The sequence below is a fragment of the Manis pentadactyla genome, chromosome 14 (assembly GCF_030020395.1).
Source record: "Manis pentadactyla isolate mManPen7 chromosome 14, mManPen7.hap1, whole genome shotgun sequence".
Lineage (NCBI taxonomy): Eukaryota > Metazoa > Chordata > Mammalia > Pholidota > Manidae > Manis > Manis pentadactyla.
The window spans coordinates 44173976-44196055 of record NC_080032.1 but is presented as its reverse complement, the minus strand read 5'-3'; the positions used below and the strand labels follow the sequence as shown (position 1 = coordinate 44196055).

The window sequence follows — 22080 nt, the reverse complement described above, 5'->3', positions numbered from 1 at the left end:
AGGAAGGTTTTTCATTCCTTTTAGAAAAAGATTAGAAACGAAAAGCTTAAGGTTTGGATCTGCATGTGCTAAGAATAACCAAGCCAGTGAGAGCCTTCTTACTTTTTAAGTCAGTGGGAATTATATGTGCTTTGAATTTTGTGGAAGCAGGAGAATAGTAGGAAATAAGGAAATAAATTACCTTTTCCTTTTAGGATAAACGTTCCATCAGTAACTTGTTTCTGAAGTTAGTGACTTTACTGTTCAGATTTGCAAAAATACAAAATACATGTCCGTCATGTGTCTAATTATCTGATTTTCCCCTCTTTTCTAGGAGGTGTAATTGCCTATATCAGTTCCTCCAGCTCAGCCTCTAGCCCTGCCTCCTGTCACAGTGAGGGTTCTGAGAATAGTTTCCAGTCCTCCTCCTCTTCTGTTCCGTCTTCTCCAAATAGCTCTAATTCTGATAGTAATGGTAATCCCCAAAATGGTGATCTCTCCAATATTGAAGGCATCCTGAAGAATGATCGAGTAGACTGTTCTGTGAAAACAAACAAATCTAGTGTTCCTGGAATGACGAAGAGTCATAGTGGAGTGACAAGTAAGTTACTTTAGTTTTTTAAAGGTTGGTGCCATTAATTGCAGGTGGGGCTTATTTTATCAACTTTTCATTTGGGAGACCATTATATTTTTTGAGTATAATTTTCATTTCCTTCTGGTAGTCATAGTTTAGTAGTTTGATACGAAATCAGTGATGATTTTAAAAGTTAAAACTTAGGGGCTATCGTAATTGTATCTTGCACAGAGCAAGCTATGTGGCTGTGTTCTTTTCCTGACTATGTTTACTTTGGGATACTCCCTTTTACCACATTTTCCCAGTTACTTTTCCTAGACTCCCAGTACTGAATCGGTTCCTGGAACAGAGTACTTACTCATTGTGGGAAGGGGTTTGCTTTCATGAAGTTGCAGTTGGGAACATTTGGGAGTAGGAAACAAAGCAATATTGGGATGAATAGTGAAATTTGGACCCTTGAATGAGTGTGGAGGTAAGACGGGCTCCTACAGGGGAGGATCTGGAAGCAATGGGACCTGTCTGGTGCCTGTAGGTGAATTAAACTGAGTATCTGTACAGCAGCCTGTACAGACATCTATTTAGACCTTACATTTATTGACTTCTATGCCTGACTTCTTTATTCTTATTTATAATTGTTTTCTTAGTTCTGATTGCATATTTGGGATAAAGTAACTCTGGATTTATAAGATTTCAGTCAACATTTAAAATCATCAGGAAAGTAAGAAAACTCAGCTTTCTGAAATATTTTTGGCAGTCTTATAAAGTGCTATTTAAAACTGCTATTTAAAAGAAAACTATGATTTCTTTGGATTTGTTAATTTGGTGTAAAGATTTTTCTTTTATATTATGAAAGTAGATCTGTATCTTTTTAAAGTACTTACAAGTTGAGCACAATAAGACACTCAACTGGAAAGAAACCAGTTGACGTTTTTCTTGCAGCTTTTCACTTCTGTGTCTGTTTGTGCTTTAGAATTTAGTGGCATGGTTCTGCTGTGTAAAGTCTGTGGGGATGTGGCATCAGGATTCCACTATGGAGTTCACGCTTGTGAAGGTTGTAAGGTAAAGCATGCTTTTGTTTCTTTTAGCTACTGATTCTGGGATTAAAGAAATTGGAGTTAGGTGTGTCAGTTTCCACACTCGATAATCTGGGAGGAGGAGAGAAGCCAGGTGCTACTCTTAAAATTTTAAGCATTTTATATAGTGTATTAACATAACTTGTTTTTGAAAAAATACTGTTTCTATTCAGTGAAAGTATTTCTTGAAGATTTTGACCAAAATAAACCTGTTGTCCCACTGAAACTTAATTATGGTTTGACATACTAATTATAGGTGCACAAATGCTTATGTCAGGCACTTCTTGGTAGCAGGGAAACAGCAAGGAGCGAAACAACCTCAGCACTGCAGCCTTGTTGGAATTTCTAACAGAAATTAAATAATTAGTTAATAGGTCGCATTAGGCACTTTCACATTCTGACTGGTCAGGTCCTGGGAGTTGGTAATAATTCCTGGATATCTGTAAAAATGTGGAATATTCAGAAGTAATGCCAAGTGAGTAAAAGAATCTTGAATATAAATCGAGCACTTGGGAAAGCTCATTCTATTTTAAGTTTGACTATTTCTTAGAGTGTCAGTCAGATAATTCCAAGTGAGATACTCTATACCTCCTATTTATATCTAGGGAATCTCTCTCTTAAAAATCTGGCACAGGCCTTTCTCCAGAGTATCAAAAATTAACGTGGCCAAGATGCATACTCTTGGTGTTCCCTGACTGAAAGCCAGAAGCAGGAATCCAGTTTGGCAGGATATGGTGGGTGAGCAAGATGATGAATACACATGAAGAAAGAAGTATTTTCTGGGGTGACTGAATGAATTGTGAGTTTGGTAGCTCTTAATGGTGACCAGGTCTTTTTACAAGACTAGTCAGTATTTCATATAGATACAGAACTTTTCTACTTTTAAAATTTTATCATAGTTGTGTTTTGTTTTGTGTTACAAAGATGTCAAGTAATTGTGGGGCAAGCATCCTCACTTTATAGCTAGGGAAACAAAAGCACAAGCAAATGAGCCCAATTGTGTATTCTTGATAAATATACATAATTGTTCTATACCCTTTTAAAGATGTGTCCAGCTCAGATGTCATAGTGTTCAAGTATAGCAGTAACAAAGTATAAAAATATTATATTCCACAGTTACTAATATAGATTCATGAAGTGTGTGCTTAGTTATGATATTCAAGGAACCTGCAGTTTAAAATCATTTTGGTAATTGTGTGCTTGACTTTTCTGTTTCCCTGGAACCATTTAGGTGGAGGTCTTTGAAGACCTATCACAGAGCATGTTCCTTGAATTGTTTGTATTATAAAGGCAGTTATTTGTAGCCATTTGCTGGGAACTTCCTTTCCTGGGGTCATCAGTCTGTCTGTGGGTGTGTGGCAGGACACTTACCTGTTGCTCACAAGTAACCAGGAACACCTGGCACATACAAGTAGGTCTTACTTTTGTCAGCAGATAATGATCCAGGAAAGATCAAGTTTGACTAATGTAATCATTCTAGTGAGGGAATGGAATGCATTTCTCTGTCAACTCTTTAAAAATCAGTCATTTGTATTTTAAGAGTTGTGGGATTTGTATGTGATTAAAGTATAAGCTGGAAAATATGGCTCCAGGCAGGGGCTGGTAGCAGTAAAGCATAGATGGGGGTGCTTGGGTAAGCACCAAGAGTCTCCAAAAGGAAGAAAGCAAAGCAGAGTTTTATTTGGTTGATAAGCACAGTTGCTTATGGATACCAGGAAGAATCCAGTTTGGTGCTATGTGTCAGTGTTATATTTCCCTCTGTTCTGAGCCAAGATTATTTCCCAGGTAGCTAGTAATACACTGGATAGGTGGAGGTGGGGGAGTGCTTACAAGGACGTTTTAAGTGAATGAGTACATCTTCCTTTGTTCTTAGGGTTTCTTTCGGAGAAGCATTCAGCAAAACATCCAGTATAAGAAGTGCCTGAAGAATGAAAATTGTTCTATAATGAGAATGAACAGGAACAGATGTCAGCAGTGTCGCTTCAAAAAGTGTCTGTCTGTTGGAATGTCGAGAGATGGTACATTCCCAGTTTAAAGAATATTCTTTAATAAATAATATCCATATTCTTTAATGCATATGGAGCTTGACTTTTAGTCCTCAGCATAAACCAGAGCTATAAGCCAGTTACCAATGGAGCTCTTGTGCCTAGGGAGAAGCACACTTTAGAAAACACATTTTGATGCCTTGTAGGATGCCAAATTTGTGAAGTCAAATTTTAGCATCACCACCCCACAAACAGCTTTTGGCTAATGTCTTTTTTTTTTTTTTTGCTTCTTGTAAAAAGAGCCATTTTTTTCCTATACAGTTGGAATACTTTCTGTTTTTTTTTTTCTGAAAGAAGATTTAGTTTTTCTTGGTACAGGAAACCTTGGCTCTTTCTCCTTGATTTCTTAGCATTCCTTAAGAAATCCATTTTTCCTTATGTGCATTATTATCTCTGTCACTGTCACAGCCCTGAGATGATAATGCACTTTTAGGGTACAGAATCTGAATATATTCAAAGGAGATGTAAAATTGTAAGAGACATTAGGGTCTGGAGTGGAGTGGTTGCATAATTTTGGCATGATTCATTTCCATGGAAGATAAATGTCGTAATTTGGGGGACTGTTATCTGTAGATGACATCACTGGAAGAGATATGACTCTTCTAGGAGAGAGTATTTTTGGATAGTCTCATTCTATTCTAAGCAACATATGAAAGAGTCTGAGGTTTTCAGAGGGATTAGTAGGGTTAATTAAGAATAGCTAATAATGAGCCTCATATTTATAGGGGATCATTTAAGCAATCTCTTAGGTTACTCTAATATTTCACTGACACAGAAATACTGTAGTGCAGTAAGGAGGAGCTCCCTGAATGACAGATTTCAGCAATTGATGCCTTGAATTTCCATTTGCCTGAATTTTTTTTTAATAGCTCTAGATATACTAATCCAAAGTTGATGGTTTTTATGGTTGCTCCAAAGGAATAAAAATGGCATCATTTGTGAAGGAGGGAGTAGAGGTAGTGTGACACCTGATAAAATTGTGATAGCAATAGTGTCAGAGGCTACAATTGGATTAGTAAGGCTTTCTTGTGGGTGGGTGTATTGAATTCTTATTATCTCTGTATAAATATTAGTCTAGAAAGAAACTTCTTATGCTCAGGGATAGGAATATTGGAGAAAGGACACATTCTCAGATTAGCCTCTAAAATAATGAGCGATTTCATTTTTATTTTTTTTTATTGATTTTAAATCCAGTAAGGTTATTTTCCAATAACTGCATTTCTATTGACCATTCATATATATATTTTTAAAGATGTTCTTTTTTAAGAAGCTAGAAAAAGAGCAGATTTAATAGTTGGTTCTTGTTGGGTATTGAGAAAAAGGTTATGAAAATGAATTGACAAAGGTCAGATGTTTAGGGAGTGATTGTACTTACTTGGTTCCATTAATGTTAATGGATGTGGGTAGCTGAATCCCATGTGCCTTCTGAAGAGTAGAGCCTTCATCCATGTTAATAAAGTTGTAATGCTGGTCTGCTTCAAACTGTGACTTTTTTTTTTTTTTTTTTTTTTTTAAATAATTATTTTTTATTGAAGGGTAGTTGACATACAGTATTACATTACATGAGTTTCAAGTGTACAACACAGTGGTAGAACATTTATATACATAATTCGAGGTTCCAGCTATCACCCTACCAAGCTGTTACAATATCTTGACTATATTCCTTATGCTATACATTACATCCCGGTTACTAATTTATTTTACCATTGGAAGTCTGTCCCTTTTTTTTTTTTTTTTTTTTTGTGAGGGCATCTCTCATATTTATTGATCAAATGGTTGTTAACGACAATAAAATTCTGTATAGGGGAGTCAATGCTCAATGCACAATCATTATTCCACCCCAAGCCTAATTTTTGTCAGTCTCCAATCTTCTGAGGCATAACAAACAAGTTTTTACATGTAGAACAAATTCTTACATAATGAATAAGTTACATAGTGAACAGTACAAGGGCAGTCATCACAGAAACTTTCGGTTTTGCTCATGCATTATGAACTATAAACAGTCAGTTCAAATATGAATACACATTTGGTTTTTATACTTCATTTATATGTGGATACCACATTTCTCTCTTTATTATTATTATTTTTAATAAAATGCTGAAGTGGTAGGTAGATACAAGATAAAGGTAGAAAACATAGTTTAGTGTTGTAAGAGAGCACATGTAGATGATCAGGTGTGTGCCTGTAGACTATGTGTTAATCCAAGCTAGACCAGAGCAATAAAACATCCACGTATGCAGAAGATTTCTCTCAGAACGGGGGGGTGAGGTTCTAAGCCTCACCTCTGTTGACCCCCAATTTCTCACCTGATGGCCCCCCTGCGACTGTGCCTGTCTTAGGTTGTTCCTCCCTTGAGGAATCTTACCCGAAGCCTCACCTCTGTTGACCCCCAATTTCTCACCTGATGGCCCCCCTGCGACTGTGCCTGTCTTAGGTTGTTCCTCCCTTGAGGAATCTTACCCGTCTCTGGCTAACCAGTCATCTTCCGGGGCCATACAGGGAAATGTGAAGTTGGTAAGTGAGAGAGAAGCCTTATTGTTTGAAAAAGTTAGCTTTTTACTTCTTTGCATATTTATGCCCTGTGGCTTCTATGCCCAGCATTTGTCTTGAGGTATCTTTACCACTTGGAAGAATTATGATACTCGGTAAATTTGATATGAGGCACGAATTCTATTTAAGGGTTGTAATTAGGAAGGAAGAAGAAAAGCTATAGAAGTAGCAGGCGGAAGAAAACATGGGAAGATTGATTATTTCTTTGATATATCTTCTTGTAGAGTAACTTCAGCATGTATAGGTTTTAAGCTACTACTTAAATTGCACACACACATTAACATAATAGGAGTATAGTTACATAACCAAAGCATATCTGTAATTACCAGCCATCTGCAGTGAAACCAAGAAAACCAGTTAGGCACCTTAGGCATTTGTGAAAACTTATCTATGATATGGTGGATATTGTCCAAATGAACTTGAACAGTCTGAGAGAAATCAGACAAATTAAAACAACCCATTCCTGGGGACTGTTCACATGCCATATGTTCTTTTAACAATAAATAGTTTGTAGTTGTAAGACTTTGGAGCGCTACAATTTGCACTTCTCCAAATTCTTGGTTGAGTTCCAACAGTATAGATCCAGTCCATTTCTGTTGTTTTACTGTATGCACAGGCCAGCTTAGATATCTCCTTCCTCATTCCCATGGCAAGTCCAGGAACTGGTGGGATGAGTGCATCTACAGCTGTAGCAGTGCATGGATCTTTGTTGGGGTTTTTTGATGATCATCTTCTGGCATGAGTCTTCCAGAGAGTGCAGATGTTGGAAGTTCTTTTTCATATCGTATCTTAGTTCATTTTCGGGGTAGCCCAATTAGGCTTTGATCCTCTGTATAAACACAAACAGACCCTTTGCCTACACTTTTATATGCCCTTTATACCCTTGTGTAGAACTCGTTGGAGGTTACCACACAGGAACTGCCCTTTTTTTTTTTTTTTTTTTTTTTTTTTTGCTATCACTAATCTACACTTACATGACGAATATTATGTTTACTAGGCTCTCCCCTGTACCAGGTCTCCCCTATAAACCCCTTTACAGTCACTGTCCATCAGCATCAAACTGTGACTTTTATTAGTTAATTTCAATTTTTTCTTTGATTTTGTTTATAAAAATACCCTAGAGATAGATCTTCTCTTTGTTTTGGAAGGAAAATGGAAATTCTCTCCTGCCTCCCACTTCCTATGGTACATCAAAAACATAACCAGCAAGTTTAGAATAATTTGGGTCAGAGTCAAGTAGATATTCTTTACTTGAATGACTAGAGGCAATCGCTATTAGAGATATTTTTATGTTATTCTTTTGTATGAATAGGTCTTTAGAATACAGATGTTCATTATCTTTTTCTTCCATAGCTGTTCGGTTTGGTCGTATTCCTAAGCGTGAGAAACAGAGGATGCTAATTGAAATGCAGAGCGCAATGAAGACCATGATGAACAGCCAGTTCAGTGGTCATCTGCAGAATGACGTGTTAGTAGAGCATCATGAACAGACAGCCTTACCAGCTCAGGAACAGTTACAGCCCAAGCCCCAGCTGGAACAAGAAAACATCAAAAACTCTTCTCCTTCCTCTTCTGATTTTGCAAAGGAAGAAGTGATTGGCATGGTGACCAGAGCACACAAGGATACCTTTCTGTATAATCAAGAGCGAGTAAACTCCGTAGAGACCATTCAGCCCCAGAGAGAACGGATTCCCAAAAACATGGAGCAGTATAATTTAAATCATGACCATTGCAGCAGTGGGCTTAGCAGCCATTTTCCTTGTAGTGAGAGCCAGCAGCATCTCAATGGACAGTATAAAGGGAGGAACACAATGCATTACCCCAATGGGCATGCCATTTGTATTGCAAATGGACACTGTATGAACTTCTCCAATGCATATACTCAAAGAGTATGTGACAGAATTTCGATAGATGGATTTTCTCAGAATGAGAACAAGAATAGTTACATGTGCAACACTGGAGGGAGAATGCATCTGGTATAGTGAATCAATTTTTTTACCTACCTTGCATCAAGGGAAGCTTTGAAGGTTTTATTTTATTGGGGATATAGCAACCTCAGGGGCAGGGGTGGTGACAGAGAACCTAATAGATGTAAAGTCAATTTTGTGCAGTATTTTAGGTCAAATACTTCTAACATACATCGTTTGTTGAATGACCTATTTTCATGCAGTGCTAGGTTCCAAGCATGTGATTTGACTGATACTGTGATTTAGATTAGGATTTTATGTAAAATATGGATCATGCAGAATTGGTCCTTTAATTCTTAGAAATCCCTTTCAAAAGTTAAGTATTCAGATTAATAACTACCTTACTAGCTTTGGGATTTGCTCAAAGGGCTGATCTTTTAGCTTGGCACAACCAGTAATTCTTTGATTTCTGTGAAAAGAGTTTCCTTTAACCATTATAATGCAAAAGCTCTCTGGATATAGAACATGGATGCTTTACTGTCTGAGAGTTTAGGACTACCTTAATACACTAGCTCTAGGATTTTCTCAGGATAGCTAAGGATTTTCTCATCCTGTGAGATGAGTTAATGTTATTTATATCTTCCAAGTATATTTCATCAAGTACAATAGTTTACATGACAGTACAGTGTTTATATTCAGCCAGAATCTCATCAAAAACAGCAGTACTATCATTTCTGGTTTAAACCATGAGGTCCTTTGATAGTGCTTGCTATTTTCTATAGCCAGGTAATTAAAGTTTTTTTTTCCATTTTCAAAATAGTTGACTCAACCCCAGTTCTTATGTTAGATTTTTTTTTTGTCATTTGTGAGTATTTGATTATATGGATCTGAAAGGTGACCTTATATTTTATTAGACTTAGTGGCTGCCTTATGGAGGGAAATATCTGTAAGCATTTAGGTTCCCATTTTGTGATAGTCTCCATGGTTATGGAATCATCCCATTCATGGATCGCCTCTGGATTTAGTGAACATTTAAATGCTGATTTTACTGATAGAGTACACATTGTATGTTCATAATCTTTTTAAGTGTCTTTATGCCTTCTTTGGCTTCTTATTTTTGGCTTCCCAATCCTGATTTTGAAGGTGCACCTTGTATCTCCAGTCATTGTTTTCCAATTGAACAACTAGAGGTCAGTGGGCATACCATTGTTTATGAAATAAATGGTCAGTGACCCTTTTTAGAAAGTGAGGCATCTCACTATATTTTCCTCTTTGAAATTACAGCATTGTAGTTGTGCCCATTTAGAAAAAAGCATGTTTTGAGATATTAGCTAAATAATGGGCTTGGGTTCTAGGCCTGTGACTTCTAGCTGTTTTTGGACAGGTCACTAAACCAAACTTCTTAGAGTTTCATTTCCTCATTTAAGAATGAGGTAATTATAATATCTGCTATAACTAACTAATAGGGTTGAGAATCCAGGTAATATGTATGAATTTGTTTGAAAACCATAAACCCAGCATAAGGTGGCAGCGGTGTTACAAAATAAACCTGTGCATCAGGCTTTTGATATAGCTTGTTACAGATCTCGTTTTTGCTTAGACTGCCTCTTTTATGATAATAAGATAATTGCTATTTAAACTAAGTTGCCATGAGGCTTTCTATAGTGAGGCAAGTAGCACATGGAGAAAGTGCTAGTATCAGTAGATTTTACTTGTGTCTGAGGGTTATTTTCATGTTGGGGTTTCTCGTAATGAGATGTCACTTTTGAAATTGCTTTATCACTTTTCACAATTTTGAGTTTTCCTGTTTTGTGCATACTAGGTTTGTCCAATGAGTAAGTCTCCATATGTGGATCCTCATAAGTCTGGGCATGAAATCTGGGAGGAATTTTCAATGAGTTTCACCCCAGCAGTGAAAGAAGTGGTGGAATTTGCAAAGCGTATTCCTGGATTCAGAGATCTGTCTCAGCATGACCAGGTCAACCTTTTGAAGGCTGGGACTTTTGAGGTAGGTTTTATTTATCCTGGCTATTGATGCAGGGCATATATTGTTTAGTTTTCATGCACATTTTCATTCTTTTCTAAATAAGTATAGTCCAGAGGCTGAAACTGCCAACAGGAGAATGACTATCTCAGGATCTTGGAAAGAGACTAAGTAAATCCAGAGTTACTTAGGACTTGAAATATAAATGCTCTGTGTACCCAGTGTAAGAATGCCAGGTTTCTAGTATTGCTTTCATGTATGGATTTGATAGGTTTTCAGTGTTAGACACCTACTGAAAGCCTAGCCTGGCATTTATTGTGTTCAGTACAGAACACAAAGTATAAAAAGAATGTGGTTTTTGTCTTTTGAAAGACTAGAATATTTTGGGGATGTGTCAGACTTCTCTTATGTGCCACCTCAGATCCTCTTGGCCTCACCTCACTCTAGAATCTTTGGCTACATTCTCTGCTCCAGCTTCTGTTGCTGGGATGTGTCCTGCCTTTCTTGTCAGCCCTCACAGGACACAGAAAGCGCCTGTCACCTGTCTGCCCCAGGGTCTCCCTGTTGCTGCTGAGGTGTGAGAAGCCTCAGGACTTGCTCCAAGCTTACTTATTCATTATCTGAAATGTAAGGTGGTGGGTGAGAAGTTGATATGTGGTGGGCCAAATATTTGTTCAGTGGGGGAAGGGAGCCAGGGGGGTAGATTTCCAGTCATGTCCCTGACAGCTCCACAAGACTGAGCTTTCAGTTGTTGATACCCAGTGGCGGCTGGCTCAGTATGCATCCTCCTGTGCTTGCTCTCTTCCCTTCCCTGTCTCGTTTCCTTTTTTCACACTCCTGTGTTCAACAGGTGCCAGGGCACACACCATGTAAACTTTCACCTTAGGTCTGGTTTCTGGGGCACCTGGACTAGAACAAAGAAGCCACATTCATAAATAAAATAGCTATGGTGTAGTTCAAGAGTAACACCTGTATGTCAGGATTTTCAGTTTAAAGGAGAACATTAGGTTTAAGATGTAAAACCAGAAGGGATGTCAGTGGTTAAGTTCAGTTCACTCATTTTTTAGGTTAGATAACTATGGCCCAGCGAGGCAGAGACTTTTCTTGGATTACCAATAAATTCATAACTAGTCAGTCTAGAACACAAATTCCAGACCCCCGGGACTTGTGTTCTTTCTATCTTATGATCAGTATTGGGATTGCTGTGTTCCAGAGTTAACACCATCTTCATAGAAGGCTTACTCTTTTTGGATTGTCTTGGGTAAAAGAAGTCTTTATTTGGGTACATTGCAAAGGGAAGGTGTTTGTTGAGTGTTCTCTGCTTATGAAAGAAACACATGACATAGATACACCATTTAGTGTAGTGGAGGAAGTGCTGTAGTAGATAAGCAGTTGTTGCCTGGTTTGTTTTCGATTTCAGTTGTAACTTAGTATCCAGAACACTTAGACACTGCAATGGTTCTCTTTGTATGTTATCTTTTTGGGTTATGGTCTCATGAAATAGTCTAATTAGAGTTCTGCTGCTGCGTTTGCCTTGACTGCCTTTGGTGTTTTGATATTTCCAAGTGTTGTTGCATTGAAATATTGCTCTTTACTTAGGGCTCACAGACCATGAGATACCCTTGGTTGCTTAAAGAGATTCTTTAACACCTTTGGCAAAGCTCAGTTTCAGATTTCTTGGCATCATTGCCTGCTTTAATTTTGTACTTGCATTTCAGAATCTTTATTAATAGAGCTTCAGAGTATCACAGGACTCAAATATTTTGCCACTGGTGGCTGGAATTTTTTTTTGATGTTCTTCTTGGAATATATATTGCCTTGGTAGAGAATTTCCCTTAGGGAAATGGTTCTGGATAAAAAAATAAATTCAGTTTTTCTTTTACAATTTTCTTTTATCTGTGGGAGGTTTCTTAACTGACTTGAATACTCAGTTATTTCTTAGTATTTATTGAACTCCTCCAGGTACATTTAAGTCTTTTTCTTTTTCCAGGTTTTAATGGTACGGTTTGCATCATTATTTGATGCAAAGGAGCGTACTGTCACCTTTTTAAGTGGAAAGAAGTATAGTGTGGATGATTTACACTCAATGGGAGCAGGGGATCTGCTAAACTCTATGTTTGAATTTAGTGAGAAGCTAAATGCCCTCCAACTTAGTGATGAAGAGATGAGTTTGTTTACAGCAGTTGTCCTGGTATCTGCAGGTAAGCAAGCTGGCTCAAAGTGAGCCACACCTAGAATATAGTGTCCAGTGGGGAAGAAGGTGGCAGTTAACTAGGCTCCAGCAAGCTAAATAGTGGGGAGAAGGCCTTTAGGAATATGCTTAACTATGTGAATCTGTTTTCTTTGTATAATTAATTTTTTTATCTTGATGGTAAAAGTCAAAAGTCCTATATGGTAATAAAATTGTGATCTGGCCTCACATTTAACACTCTTAGCCTTTAGTTTTTGTTTATAATTCTTTACAAGTCTAAACCATTATTGGATAGATTTATTTTTTGAAGTGTTGTGTATCTACAGGTAGGTGGCTCTAACATGAATCTTAAGTTTTAATTTTAAAATACTATGTGGGTTACTTGAATATGTTAAAAGTATCAAGTGTGGTTATAAAAAATCAGTGAATTATGTATGAGTGGTGGGCTTTCACCCAGTTTTGCCATTGAATTTTCTGTGTGATTGGATAAATAATCTTATCCTTTGGGGTCTTGGCTGCCTCACCCTGTGGAAGGGAGTGTGCTGTGTTGAGCCAGCATGAGGTCTGACCCAGAAGAGTCCGTCACTGTGCGAAGAAGTGACCAAGACTTTTGACATCTAATGTTTATTTACATGAGTCATTGAAGATGTTTCCCAGTTTTCCTGCCACCTTACATTTATAATGCAGTTACTTCTGACCAAAGTATTTTAAATTCAGACAATAGATATTAAGGCAGAGATTACTCCTAAATTACAAATTGGAAATTGAAACAGTGACTTTGCTGGGGACATGTAAGTAAGTGCCACCCATTATTAGGTTATAACTTTATTTAAAAATGTTTGTTGAGAATTTTAGAATATTTTTATATGACTTACTCTACTTCCCATTTGTTTACTACTGTGTAAAAGGCATTATGAGGGTTATAACGTACATGCTACATGCTATGTCCCTATGTGGCTTAACTACAAAGTCAGTAATTCTTAAGGAGAGTAAGTTCTTTATATATGTTAAAGGGTCTATAATCAGCACCATAAATAAAGACTTATGCCATTTGGAAGCATAACTTGGTGGCCTTTTCAGATCAGCTCTACTTGGGTAGCTAAAAACACACTTCTGTGGGAATAGAGTGAAAGCGCAGGGATACACTAATGCCTCATGCGCTTTGCCTACAATTTCGTAGTTTGATACGTAATTAGTAATGTTTGAATTGACATCAGATTAATAAGTATTGTGAAACCGAAGGTAATCCATTCATATTAATCTCTTTATCTAATTAATACGCCTTATGTGCTGGGTGCTCAGGGGAAGGCAGAGCAAGTGTTAAGACAGGTTTGCTCCTGAAGTATTTATGTTCATTTGGAGAGGCAGAACCAGCACAAAAAGCTCTATGGTACTAAATTGTGTGGTTCTGACTGAGGTAAGTAATAGTTATAGGAAGGAAGGTGAAGTCATCTCAGAAGGCTTTGTAGGGAAGCTTTGTGGAGCTGGAATTTGAAGGGTGGGTTATTGGGTTTTCCTAGCGAAAAAAAAAAAAAGATGGAATGGCATGGGAAGACATGAGCTAGGGCAGGGCAAGGGGCAGGTGGTCAAAGCCTGATGTGTACCTCACGGAGGAGGGGGACATAGAGCTTGTGAGTTAGGGGAGCGCCGGTTTATAGAATGACAGCTATGAGAGCTAAGCCCAGAACTTACAGCTGAAATACGGGACAGTGGCAAGTCAGTGTAACTTCTTAAGTAGGGGAGTGATGAGGCACAAAGTGATGCTTGACATTAGCTCTGCATTTTTATCCTGGGTGGGGTAGACTGTAAGTCAGGTTAGCTGGAGAGCCAGGTTGAGAAGCTGCTGAAATAACTTCAGGTGTGAGGCAGGGGAGCAAGCTCTCCTGAGGGAGGTTTGGGCAGAGGCAGCAGAGGGGCTCCATCCCAGAGCTATTTCAGAGGAAGAAATGAAGGCGGAGGGAGGGTAAGGGCTTCATATGCCAGGTGCTGTGTACTCTCTTCATTTATATTTTTCACCAGGAACATGATTTTTATTTCATTTTAACTCCTTTTGGAAAAGTCTTGTTTTGTTTCCTGATCATAAGAATAATACAGGATCTTTGAAAAATTAGCAAATATTAAGATGAAAGTAGAGATGAAAATATCACTACTAGAAAAGATCACTGTTAACATCAGGGTCTCTTTCCATTTACCTATCCATCCATTTACCCATTTGCTTGCTTTGATCCATGGTATGTAAAAAAAATTTGATAGACAAGTGGAAAAAACTGATTATAAAAGAATACAATGCATTTTTATTGTTTTGTCTGTGTATGGAGATATACAAGCAACATATACATACATACATAGTTCCATGCATTTTAAAATAATAAGTTGAGTTCACTTAAACATATGATAGTGTTCATGTCAAATTTAAATCTTTACCACTTTACAAGGACTGTTGTTATTTTTAAGCAGTGTCTAGGCAGGAAAATAAAGTTCCACAACTACAGGGGAATATAAAATGAAAAGTTTCTTTTTCCTTCTATTCCAAGCCTGTTCTTCAGAGAACTAGATTTCTAACCATGTTTCTTTTTAATTGTTCTGATGGTTGCTCACCCAACTCTAGAAACTATGTGTATACTTCCTCTTTTTATTTAGTAGATATAATTGATAAATAATAGTACCTTCTCACTTTGCCCTCTCAATTGTTACATTTTATTTTTACAGTTACTTTATTGGTTTTATTTATAATTTCAATATGCTCACATTCTTTGGACTCTTTTCCTCATATAGGAAATCAGTATCTCCCTTCTTCCATATCCTGGCTTTTGCTATACCACTTCTTTTACATTGTCAAGTATTAAAACATTTACATTCTGTTCTATAGCTGTGATTAGTTTCCATGCTTTATTATGACTCTAAAAATTGAAAAGTTAAAAGATCAGTATTTACAGTATTATGATTATATAAATAGCACTCATAGTGTTCACACAATGGAGTTGAAATGGTAGACAAGGCAATGTAAACCTCTGCCCTAACCCTGCACCACCTAAAGGGGAAATGTTCCAAGTATTAGATAACAAAGGGATTATTTATTTATAGTCTCTATCAGTTGTTTAGAATTAGGCAGCATTATAGTTTGCTTTCTATTTAAAATAACTTATTTTTCTTGGAATCTACAGTTGCCTTCTGGTTTTCATTTTGTTTTTAGTTGTCAGATTAAATGCTAGTTAATTCCTAGATCTCATTATATAATTTTATCCTCATAACAGATTTCCAATGTGAGCTAGGACATGTTGTCCTTAGTTATACAGGCAAGGAATTTGAGGAACAGAGGGGTTAAATAATTTGCCCAAGGTCACATTTTTAATAATTGGCTAAGTAGGCATAAAGGCTTTCTACTATATTGTTAACAGCTGCTAAGGGAGTGAGATCAATCATGACATTTCCCTATGAGACTGGAAGAATCAATACCAGAGAGAAGGGGAATTATACCTGGAAGGTAAATTCTTTTTCAGATTGTATGGAATGGTGACAGTTACTTCCAGTTGAAGATTAGGGATTGGCATATAGGTGTGAGGCCAAGGCTCTTCTAGGTATGGATTTCAGTTGCCTTCATAGAGGTTTTTGTAGAAGGAATCTTAACTTCTATCCTGTATAGGCAGTGAATGTGCATAAGGAGGATTTGGTTGCGGGTACAGGCTTGGGAGAGAGAGAAGGAACCAGTTGAAGATGTGGCATGAGTTAAATGGTACAAATAGTAGGGTAGCATTTAGTGCATCATTAAGAGGATGAACTTCCACTTTACTCTGGGCATTCTGTTGTTAGTTTCTAGAGGATTGTTTGTGATCCAGCTAGATTTGTTGTTAGGTTTTTGGCCCTGAAATCATGAAACCATTGTTTTAGAAATTGAGGTGTTAGAACAATTTAATATGATTTACATTTTTAGCTATAGTGTCCATTTTCACTGCAGTTCTGATTTATGTAGAGAAGCACAGGTCTTTCAAACAGAATAGTCACCAGAGGACCACCCACTACACTGCTGCTTATTACTGTTTGTCTCTGGATATTTTGCTTATGGGGATCACTGTCCTTCTTTCCCAGTTGTTGTTATTGTCAGTTACTGATGATATAATGCAAACCAGTTATTTTCTTCTGCTGAAATATGAGCTTTTTAAAGGAAGGAATTTTGGTTAGTTATGTTTACTGCTAATATATTACCTAGCCACCTGTCAGAGTACCCACATGCATTCAATCAGTATTTGATGTGTGAACTAACAGGTTACAAGGGCATTAAAGAAAACAATTACTTGATTATTAAAAACAGAGAAGACTCTTAGAAGCATTATTGAAGGGCTTTAAGTAATTTTTTGGAAATGATCCTTATGATTGTGTGGCCAAAGTCAAATGTCCAGAGAAGAGGTGTTTTGTTTGTCTAACAATTATGTCTGAAAATCATGACCCCACCCCCAGTCAGTAGTCAATGTCCAATCTGTTTCTTTTCCATAAGAATTAGCACATAGTTCAAACAAGTAGTCAACAATTTGTTTCTTTTTCTGTAAGAATTAGCACAGAGTTGTAATAATCAGATTTTACCTATTTTCATCATTTTTTCTGTATTTAGAGTTGATACTTTAATACTCTAAAAGTCAAACTTTTCCCCCTTTGCTATTAAATTTTAGTCCTTGTTCTAAGAGTTTGTACTGCAAGTGGCCTTTTTTCAGCTACCAGTTACAATGTAAGGTCTTCTCGGTTTCCTTGTAAAAGATGAAAAAGATGTAAATAGCCAGAGAAGTTTGTTTCCTTTGAAGAAGTTTTTTTTTCTTATTAATTACAACGCCCTATATGCAGAGCCATAAAATATTTCTTGTGCACTGCTGCCTCCTGTTGTAAAGGGAAGAAATAGCCCTTGCCGATGAAAAAAATATAGTCTATGGGCAAAAACAATATAGGCTTGGCTACTTTAAGATAATTTTTTTTATTGCTGGTTTATATTAAATCACTAATTTATTAACATTTTGTATGATAAGCTTAATAAACACAGTATGCTAAATGAAAGTGAATGCAGGTTACCATAACTAGGTGATAAAGTTGCATAGTATGTTATCTATTACTATATGACAGTTAAAACTTAGTGGCTTAAAAATGTATACATTTATTATCTCACAGTTTCTGAAGGTTAGGAATATGGATACGGCTTAGATGCCTGCCCCTTGCTCAAGGTTTCTTAGGAGGTTGTAGTCCTGCTGTGGGCAGGGCTGTGGTCTCATGTAAAGGCTTTAATAGGAAGTGATCTGCTTCCAGACTTACTCATGTGATTGTTGGCAGGATTCAGTTCCTTTTAAGTTGTTGCACTGAGGGTCTCAGTTCCTTGTTGGCTTTGGCTGGAGACCACCCTCAGTTCCTTAGTTTGTGGGCAGTCCTAGGGCAGTTCACAGTATGGCATCTGGCTTTTTTCAGAGTGAGTGTGTAAGAGAATGCTTAAGATGGAAGCCATGGTGTTTTGTAATTTACCATTTCATGCACCTGTAGTAAGTCAGTCTAGCTCACTCAAGGAGAGAGGGTTGCACAAGGACATGGATTCCAGGATGAGGGATCACTGGAGGCCATCTTAGAGGCTGCTGCCATGCATGGCAGCATACAAATGTCAGTATATTCCCTAGAAAGGGAAAGCGTATTTCTGAACTACTACATTATTCATTTTATTTTGCCAATTAGAAACAGTTGAAGTTAGCAGATGGCATCTAATTTTAAAAATCAGAAGCTCTAGTTTTGTGAACAAAAATACCTAAGCACTAAAGGATTTTGACTTATCAAGTGTGCTGTGTGATATATATCTTTGCAATATAATAGCTACAAAAATTTGCCATTGAGATTTAAAATACTTTGTCTTTTGCTTTTGCTCCAGTGTATAAAACCTTATTTTGAATTCATTAATGAGATTGATGAGCATAGATGAGCATGGGTTGTATTTAATGTTAATATTATGTACTGCTTTTCATATCTCTCTATCCTTTATTCTCCATTAGATCGATCTGGAATAGAAAACGTCAACTCTGTGGAGGCTCTGCAGGAGACCCTCATCCGTGCACTAAGGACCTTAATTATGAAAAACCATCCAAACGAGGCCTCTATTTTTACAAAACTTCTTCTAAAGTTGCCAGATCTTCGATCTTTAAACAACATGCACTCTGAGGAGCTTTTGGCCTTTAAAGTTCACCCCTAAGGCCTTTGTTTATTTAAGCATGAACTGATTCATGCTAACTGTACATTTTGTGCTAAAATGCTTATTTATACGTGTATACCCTATGTGGAGATAGAAAAGACCTTTAAGACACAGAATTGTAGGCTATCTCTGTAATCCTGTAGTAGGTGTTTGGATTGAGGTTTCTTCAGCCATAGTTAGACATCTACTGCATTTTCCTCATAGACCAATCAGCTGTGTCGCACTTAAACTGGAGAAGTTACACTGAATTAATAGTCATGAATGTTAGACTTTTTCATCTGCCAAAACCAGAAACCATTTCGATCTCCCTTTGGTACAAATATGACAAGTAACACAAGTACATGAGGACTTAAAAATACATGCTTTGTGGTTGAAGTTCTATTGTGTGGTGAAACTTGATTTCATCACAAGACTATTTGATCTGATAATTTGGAGACTTTGGGAGTTAGGAGACCTCCGTGTCTGTATTTTACCCTGCCACTGTTAAGTGTGTGGTCTCAGGCAGGTTAGTTGGTTGTGGAAAGTGAGAATTGATAGTGTTCCTAATGCCTCACCTTGCAGAGATACTAAAAATGTCTATAAAGCATATTTACCTCTTGGGAGATAGGCACTATGTAAATAAGGTAAAATTTTTGTTATGACAATTGTTCATAATAGTAGCCTTTTCTTATTTTTAAGCATTTCTGAGAAAACATTTCACAGTTCACACTGACCTGTTTATTCAGGGTTCCTTCATGTGTGTGGGGTATCCTCCTGGCACACACATACTCAAAGATTATGGGTACATCAGATACATAGGATGTGTATATAATATGTATGTGAATATAGTTATTCATAAATATATTTCTTCACAATATTTTAAACTGTGAGGAACTTTATCATACTAAACTTAAAAGGTGTCAGAAGACCCAAATTAGGTGCATTTTACCTGTTGATAACATATCTATTGCTTTAAATGTTTAGATAGTAGAATATTGAATTTATGCTCTATTTTTGTTTATTTAAGCAACACTTAATGTAAAAGTGCAACAGGCAGTCAAGTCCAAATTTCAAAAACATGTATTTTAGAGTTTGTCCTTGGTAAAATCTTCAGGGTCCTAGTTGTTCAGGAGTTCATTGAGATTCTTACCTTGTACTAAAATAAAAAGGTTGCATTGCTGCCCCTTACGTACATACTGCAGCTTGATGGGAAATATTTTGATTCTTCTGGAAAACCAATTAATGTTTAAGAAAACTTTAATATGTTGGGGGGTATGTGGGTGTATAGGTATGTTCTTAGTCTACCTTTTTCTTCTCCTGAATAACACTACAGGGATTCTGTCAAATTAGATTTAATCTATAATTTGAAAAATGATTTAGTGTGTGACCTACCAGCTTACATAAGGTTCAAAGACATTTCATCCATGTTTCAAATATTGGGCTTCATTAAATAGATAAGATCAGCCTTTGCTTATGGCAGTAGAGTAGTAGCCAAAGTTGAGGATTTTATGTATGTTTTTCTGTTTCCCTGGAAAATAGCAATTAATCAAATCTTTTGGTAAAGATTGCTTTCTGTATAACTTTTGGTTTACATAAAATTACAAAAGTGAAAAGATCCCACTTTACTGTACTCAGTCTGTTCTTTTAACCGTATGTGAGCAGAATGCCTTACTTGTGATCTTGCTTAAGTTGCTCCTGAGACTTGAATTTCTGTGGCACTAGTTAAGTAAATTAAAAAAAGTTAAACCCTCTCATTATTAAAGAGGAAAGGTGATGGTGATGTCTTTAAATGATATAAACCATAATTGTGATTTACCTTAAATAGGTATGGCTTTTATGGGATATACAGTATAGTTTTTGTGAATTCTTTACATGATAGCATTATCTTTTTATAATTTTTTTCCTAAGATAAATGCATAGTTTTCTTCTATGGGGGATAGAAACAGCTTTTTGAAGTAATACAGAAAACCTCAGAGATCATGTTGACTCTTAATTTTTGCCTTTTGCATAAGCCTCTTTATAACATGTATCTTTAAAAGTTACTAAGTCTTTAGGAATGTGTAACCAGAACTGTGTTAGTATTGCTTATAAAACTTTAGTTAGGTTCAATATATACATGTGTACATCTATATATAGGTATGTAGATTTGCATTTTGTCTTGTAAAATTTTATTTGAACAAATTCCTCTAGGTAATGGGAAACAAAATTAATAGTTCATATGCCACTCCGAGCATTTCTATATTGGAAAATAGCCCAGTATTGGAACTTCTAAAATTAAACCAGCAGCCAGTTTACAAGCACATTCTTTGATTGAGTCATTGTTTATAAACTTACTAAATGCAGAGAAGACAACCAGTTTTGGAAACTTCTGAGTCAGTGGGACACTGTTGATTAATTAATAATGTACTGTATGACTTAAGTGATGCTTTAACTCTGATTTTACATTTTAAAGTTAAAATATGGGCATTATGTCAGCAAACTTAAGGGCATTATGTCAGTAAGCTAAAACTTTTTTTTTTTTCTGTGCTTTTAATGTATCTCTACGTGATCTGAGAGAGGATTCAAGCTTTTAGAAAGAAATAGCTGAGGGAAGGGGAAACATCTTAGGATGAAGCTTTTCTATATATAGCGATGGTTTAATTACAGATTAAAATATTAGAAGGAAATTTCAGTAGATTAAGTGTATAGCTTTTGTATCTACATGTCAAGAAATTACCATTGTAACTTGATAAGAAATGATTTATGTAAACATCATTGCAGAGCAAGGTGTAGAAGCTCAGCTAGGTTTATTACTGTGCACGAGAGTAAGTACCTATCTCAATTATTCTTTTTCTTTTCCAATATAAAGTTTGCTGAATGTACAAGAAGAGTTTATCACTTAGGATATAGAATTTTTTAGGGGTTGGGGGGAGGGGCTTTGTCAGGAAATAACCTGTAAACAAAGATTGTCTTGATTTGATTCAAAACAAAACTTGAAGTTATTCTTGAACTAACATGGAAAATTAAAATGGCTATTGTTTAAAAATATAGAAATATATTGTTGACAAGATATGTGTTGTTTATTTTCTACAAACTTATTGATGAGGACATGGACAATATCTTCATGTTTCTGAAAAGTAATTGTACATGGGGGGAGGGGATAATAAATATTATTTCTAACCAAGTGTGGTTTTTGTCATCTTTCTATCTTGACAGTTTTTAAGACCATTTATAGTTTAACTTACCACTGCCCCCACCCCTAGCAGAACTAAGAGGGTATCTTAAGGTAAGTCTCTAATTCATCAAGAGGTAATGTATGTATGTAGGTCTTTTTAAAAAAAAGATGTTATAGGTTTTTTTTTTGAGATTCCAGCAAGGATTGTGCTGTTTTCTGTAATGCCAGCCAAATGGTGGCTTGCTGTATCTGATAAGGTGGTCTTTCTGGGAAGATGATGAGATCCAAAGGGGGTATTGATTTGCCCAAGAACCAGCCTTGGCCATGAACGGGATGAGGTGCCTTTAGCAAGATGCCCCCACCCCCTCCCGCTTGGCCAGTGATGGTAGCCATGCCAGCTAAGCTAAGGCAGATAACACCAACATTCCCTGCAGTT

The 22080-nt window shown here is 36.6% G+C and overlaps 1 protein-coding gene across 1 annotated transcript in view; it reads left to right on the top strand.

Moving 5' to 3' along the window:
- The window catches only part of NR1D2 (nuclear receptor subfamily 1 group D member 2), a 29275-nt gene extending 7622 nt beyond the window's left edge, over positions 1-21653 (top strand). Inside the window, exons 2-8 of the mRNA XM_036886116.2 lie at positions 314-580; positions 1524-1612; positions 3500-3644; positions 7575-8197; positions 9951-10136; positions 12103-12313; positions 18315-21653. Of these exons, the coding sequence (XP_036742011.2) occupies positions 314-580; positions 1524-1612; positions 3500-3644; positions 7575-8197; positions 9951-10136; positions 12103-12313; positions 18315-18511 (1718 nt within the window). The 3' untranslated portion in view covers positions 18512-21653. The remainder of the gene's footprint in view (positions 1-313; positions 581-1523; positions 1613-3499; positions 3645-7574; positions 8198-9950; positions 10137-12102; positions 12314-18314) is intronic.
- Positions 21654-22080: the final 427 nt, after the last annotated feature.